The following is a 6,165-nucleotide window of genomic DNA, read 5'->3' as shown; positions in this document are numbered from 1 at the left end:
CCTTCTTTCTTTCTTTCTTTCTTTCTTTCTTTCTTTCTTTCTTTCTTTCTTTCTTTCTTTCTTTCTTTCTTTCTTCTTTCTTTCTACCAGGAATAAAACTCATACCTCATGCTTGCCAGGCAGGCACTGTGCCACTAAGCTGCATCCCCCACCCGTATTTTGTTTTTCTGAGGCAGGGTCTCACTCTGTAGTCCAGGCCTTGAAATCATAATGTAGCCCAAGCTGGCCCCCAAACGCGACAGTCCTCCTGCCTGAGCCTTGTAGGTGCTGGGATTACAGAAGTGCACCACACCTGGCTAAAACCCGACAATCTTGACAGGGACTTCTCAGGAAGAGTAGAGAGTGCTTGGGAATGGTGGGGGCAAGAGGTGTCATGCATGGCAAGGGGGGGCTGCCCGCCTTCTCCAAACAGGTGTGCCGCTTTGCAGCCGGCTGACTTTGGACCAGTGACCTTTCTAAGCCCCAGCAAAGTTGCCGCCTCATCCAAGCTGCTGTGAAAATTAAATTAGATGGCAAATGGAGAGCATTTAGGGTAGTACTCGGCGGGATACAGGAAAGCTGTTGTTGTAGTTGTTATCATCACTGCTGTCCTTTCCAACACTGAGCCTCTAAGCGGCAGTCTGAGAGATATAATACTGGGATGGGTGTTTGGATTAAGTCTTGCAATCCTCAGCTGGAAAGTAGGCCAAACTGAGGATGGAGAAAATTAGTGATTGCTCAAAAAATACCGATCAGGCAATCAATGGAAACACAGTTTGTTCCTGTCACAGTCTTGTTTTTGTATTTATTCTTGGTTGATTCCTTCCAGAACCACACCAAGAGGGAACGTACACTGTCGAAATTCAGTACATATGTTTTCACTTTCCCCCGCTGCCAAGCACACCCTGAAGCGCAGTGGACACGGGAGTAAGAGCCCAAACTTCACGGGCACCACTTCTCACCAAGTTGACTCTGGTCCGCTTTCTTCACGCTCACGGTGGCCAGGCCAGCTGCACTGCTTAAGCATGTTTTATTCTCTAAAATGATGCTGTTAACAGCAAATCACTCATTCGCTTCTGGAGAGATTTTTTTCTATGGTAGTTTTAAAATACTACTTCGATTATCCTGCTATCTCATAAGCATCATCAAGCATTTTGTTATTTTTGAGGAATGTTTACCTACATCGTCTTCATCTTGCCCTCAAAATAACCTTTACCTTGTGAGGAACGCTCAACACGTGCTTACTGTATGGAAGAAGACAGTCTCTCATGGTTACAGAAATGACCTGAGTTCCAACAAGCCACAGACCATGTGATTTTCTGTGGGCACATGGGGGCAGGGCACACAGGACTGGCACTGAGGCAGACTGAGTTCAGCCCCCAGGTGGCCCAGGGAGTGCGGGAGTAGCTGAGGGTGCCCGTTGCTCCCTGAGGCCCCCTTGGTGTCTCAGTTTGCACAACAGGAGTCATACCACCATCCGGCCCTTCCACCTGCCAAGTCCCGCAGGAGTCCAGCTCTGTACTAAAGTACCAACTTTATTACCGATGATGGTTAGTGCTGTGTCTTAAGTGGAGATGTGGGGGCCAACTGGGGGGACCCGGGCCTGGGGCTGTGTCACTGCTGAGAGGAGAGGAGAAGGGAACAGAAAGGAGATCTGAGGGTGAGACTCTTCTCAACTGTCCTGGAAAAGCAGAGGCTGGCTGGGAGGGTGCTGGTCCCTGTTTTACAAATGAAAAACTAAGATAAGGAGGCCTTAGTTGACATTCATGAATGCTTTTGTCAGTACTGACTCAGCAGACTGGCCCTTGGGACTCTATGACAGACTTGAGATCCTCCATTCTTTTGCTTAGTGGCTCTGGGCTCCCTCAGCTGGGGAGCAACGCGAGGCTGGAGAGGCAGACAGCGTCCAGGGAAGGGCTGGATCTGCAGGCTGCCTGCCCGCCCTTGACACTCACACCGCCCGACTGCGGCACCAGGCAAGTCCTTAACCCTGTGGGCCCTGCTTTCCTCATCTGTAAGTGATGGTAAGTCACAGGGCTGGTTCAGATTTTTGAAAATTTGTTTATTTATTGAGATAGGGCCTTGTTAGGTTTCCCAGACTGGCCTCAGTCTTCCAAGCAGCTAAGCTTACAAGTATGAGCCATCATGTCTGGCTGTTTGTAAGGTTTTTGCCTTTTTTGTCGTAATTAAGATAGTATTAAAAAAGAAAAAAAAAAGCATAGCTGGGTGTGGTGGTGCACTCCTCTAATCCCAACACTCAGGAGGCTGAGGCAGGAGGATCGCTGTGAGTTCGAGGTCAGCCTAGACCACACAGGGAATGCAAAGCCAGCCTGGACTACAGAGCAAGGACCCTCACAAAAAGACCACACACACACACACAAAGCGTAATACCAAAATTTATGGGACACAGCCAAAGCAGTGCTGAGAGGGAAATTATAGCTATAAAGCCTTATATTAAAAAAGAAAGGTTTCAAGTAAAAAGCCAACTTTAAAATTTAAGGAGCTAGATAATAAGTCAAATGCGAAGCTGGCACAATGAAGGAGATAATAAAGATTACAGACAGACGCTTTAGAGACTAGAAAAACAAATAAAACAATACCACTGACCCGTATACTTGCAGGTAATGATGGTTAAGGTTAAGATGACAATTGTGTTATCTGATAAGTTTGTTATGTGTAGGATATTTTTTCCTATAGTAAAAGAATTGGAAAAGAAGAGAATAAAAAATGCAAAATGCTGGGAAACTTTTTTAAATTTATAATAAAAGACACATTGCTATGAATCCCCTTCAAAATCCTCCCCTCGCTTCAAACACACTCAGCCCATCATTCTTGCCACCTTCTACAGCAGTTCCCGAAGTCCTCTCTCCTGAGTGGCTTTCTAAGATGTGGACACAAATATGGTGGGTGGACGCGGCGCAGCGCCGCCCAGCGGTCCTCCTCCGCCTTACTCGCGGCTCTCACTCCGGCTCTTCCCCAGGCCAGAAGGACCGTGAAAAGCAAACATGTTGAATTGCGTCAACACATGGAAGCGGCCACCACAGCACAGCTAGCGACACTCACGAAAGAGGGCTTCCAGAGCTGCTCCGGAAAGTGGCAAGGGTGACGCGACAAGCGCTTTTGAATCGAGGAGGAGGAGGAGGAGTATTGTGAAGGGGATTAATGGCCCTATATCTTTCACTATCATATAGTTTTTAAAATTTAAATACTCATTGTATTAATTACTACGCAGATAAAGTACTCAATAAGTATTTATCAAATGAAGGAAATGAACTTTATTTTATTATTTATTTATTTATTGTGTGTATGTGTGTGTGTGTGTGTGTGTGGCCAGCTCAGCCCACCAGGGGGTGGGGCTGGATGGCATGTGGTGCTGGGGGATTGAACTGCGGTCCCTGTGCTTTGCCAAGCTTTAGACCACTGAGCCATCTCACCAGCCCCGGAAATGAACTTTAAACTTTCCGTTTTTCTTCCTGGGTCTACCTCCTGCAAAGATGATAGCTAGGCTCGTTTTCTTTTGGGGTTTGGAATCCCTACTCCTGAAATTTAAAGGTCTTAGATGAATGAGTCTGTTTGTCGAGATCGCTGCCCAGCTGGAGAATCCTATGCACAGAGACGAAGAGGGGAAGGAGCAGTCATCCTCTAGACGCTGTTTTGGGGCCCTGAGCTCCACTGAACAAATCAATTATAAGAAATTCAAAACCAGACGCAAGGGCCACTCGTGGAGTTTCCCACACCAATGGCTGCTTGGAGTCGCTGGGTTCAGCCCTCTGCACATGATGAAGAGTGGTAACAAAGAGTGAGGCAGGTGACATAGAAACAAAGCACCAGCAAGCTTTGACTTCTACGGCTGGCTGTGACCTTCATTGCACTGGTGACCAGCTCTTCTCGCAGGCTGGGTTAGTAGCTGTGCGGGGAAAGGGTAGACCAGACGATCTCCAAGAGCCTTCTTCTTAGACCGTCCATGATGTCGGGATTTCCATACTTACCTTGGGAGCCTCATGCAACTCCTCGCTGGGCTTTGCGCCCGCAGGGCTAACAGTTTCATAGCCACAGTGCCACCATTAACACAGACAGTAGAGGTCTACTGAATGCATATCCCAGTCGCTGTCACACACCTTGTGGACACGACTTCACTTCCTCTCCAGAAAGTGCTATCTTCTCCCATTTCACAGATGAGGAAATCAAGAATCCAGCAAATAAGTCACTTGTCCAATATCACACAGTCCCTGGGTAGCAGAGGCAGAATTTCAATCCAAGTGTGGCCAGTATCAAAACTTTCACTTCCAGGGCTGGGGAGACAGCTCGGAGGCCTAAGCACCTGCCTGGCAAGTGCAAGATCCCCAGTTTAATCCCAGCTTTCACTTTCTCTCAGCGTGGCCAACCCCTTCCCCTCAGGTGTTATGACCTCGCCTCTCTGCCTGTCCACACTGGAAAACAGGCCAGGAAGTTTAAAATGTCAAGAATGTTAAAATGTAAATCACATACGTTGCTACCATATTGAAACCAGAAGACACCACATGGGCCAGCTGGTTGGACTCCGCAACCTCACGGGACAAGCACAGCATCTCACGAGACAGGGACACAGTGTTAGAGGTGGGCAGGCGCTCCCATGTCACACAGGTCAGCTCACAGAGCACCTCTGGGTGCAGCCCTGATACACACCACCCAACAAAGGCCAGCTTCTCTCAGGGTGGGAGAAGCTCCTGACTACTTCAATGCCACAGTGCCACAGTTAGAAAAACCCGAACCAAGCAACACCACACGGATATTTACCTTTCGCTTTCTAGCGGCTCCACTGGCCCCGGGCACAGCGTCACACAGGCGGCTGATTGCTTCCCTGCAGAACAGAGACCGCAGACAGGCTTAGCATGTTTCCAACACAGCATTTCGTGTTCACAACCACGATGTGCACAGACATGAGATGCCGGGGCCGACGCAACGTAAAGGACCTTCCTCCTCTCCATAGCCCCGCAGGAAGCACGCTGCTGAGCCTTCTGTGGATCAAACCCCGGAAGACGCAGCACCATCCCAGCTCTACCCGCCTGCTCTACAACAAGGGTACCACTATTCACTTTATTTTCCTATTTGCCTCTTTAGATTTTCTAATTCTTAATACTACTAGAAATTGAATCCAGGGCTATTGCACTGAACTATACCCCCAGCCCTTTTATTTTTATTTTGAGGCCGGATCTTGTTGAGTTGCTAAATTTTCCAGGCAGGACTCAAACTTGCAATCCTCCTCCCTCAGCCTCCGGGAGTGCTGGGGTTACAGGTTTGTACCACCATGCCCCACTTCAGATACAGTATTTTTATATTGTTGATTTTTTAGCCAAAAAAAAAAAAAAAGGACCGACCTTTGTTCTCATTCTTCATAATTTTACCTTTAGCAAAATCCTCACTGCATTGTTTAAATTAAAAAAATTCACTGAAAGACTTAATAGTGTGATTCAAGCATTCTGGAGGCTGAGGCGGGAGGATGGCCAGAAGTCTGAGACCATCCTGGGCTACACAGTGAGTTAGCTCAAGGCCAGCCTGAACTGCATGACAATACTCTATCCTGAAAAGACAGAAATGTGGGCTGGCCAGATAGCTCAGCGATTAAAGCTCCTGTTTAGGCAGAAGGAGGGGCAGGGGTTTGATCCCCAGCCTGCCATGCCAGCCCCAGCCCCCAGGGCGCGCTAAAATGGCAACTGAGGCTGGGCTTGGTGGTGCACGCCTGTAATCCCAGCTCTTGGGAGGCTGAAAAACAGGAGGATCACTACAAAGTCCTATCTGTGTAGCGAGACCCTGTAGACCCTGTACTAACTACACACACACACACACACACACACACACACACAGAGAGAGAGAGAGAGAGAGAGAGAGAGACAAAAATGAAACAAACAAGCAAAAAACCTCCAGAGTACTTGAGCACCACAGAAGGTTAGACATAATGAACCTGACTGCAGAGGAAGTCTGGGATGGTCGCTTCAAGGCTGGCTCAAATGGAGTCTATTGATCCAGTTACTGCCACCAGGTATTGAGCTTTCATATAATTTCACAGAAGAAAAGAAAATCAATATCAAATGTCTGCCTTCGTTCATTTTTCTGCCCTTCCTATATAGGTGCGCTTCCTGAGAACAGCAGTATTAAAGTCAGTAACTGGCTGTAATGGACGGCCAGAGAGGAGGAGGAGGGGGAGGG

General features: G+C 47.9%; 1 protein-coding gene across 1 annotated transcript in view; it reads right to left on the bottom strand.

Annotated features, from left to right (window-relative positions):
• Shc4 (SHC adaptor protein 4) overlaps positions 1 to 6,165 on the bottom strand; it is a 113,335-nt gene that overhangs the window by 63,396 nt on the left and 43,774 nt on the right. The window contains exon 3 of the mRNA XM_023724043.1: positions 4,756 to 4,819. Coding sequence (XP_023579811.1) covers positions 4,756 to 4,819 — 64 coding nt within the window. The remainder of the gene's footprint in view (positions 1 to 4,755; positions 4,820 to 6,165) is intronic.

The sequence above is a fragment of the Octodon degus genome, unplaced genomic scaffold (assembly GCF_000260255.1).
Source record: "Octodon degus isolate 3935 unplaced genomic scaffold, OctDeg1.0 scaffold00105, whole genome shotgun sequence".
In the NCBI taxonomy this organism is placed as follows: Eukaryota; Metazoa; Chordata; class Mammalia; order Rodentia; family Octodontidae; genus Octodon; species Octodon degus.
Note: the sequence above shows the minus strand (reverse complement) of the source record. Positions and strands in the feature narration are given on the sequence as shown.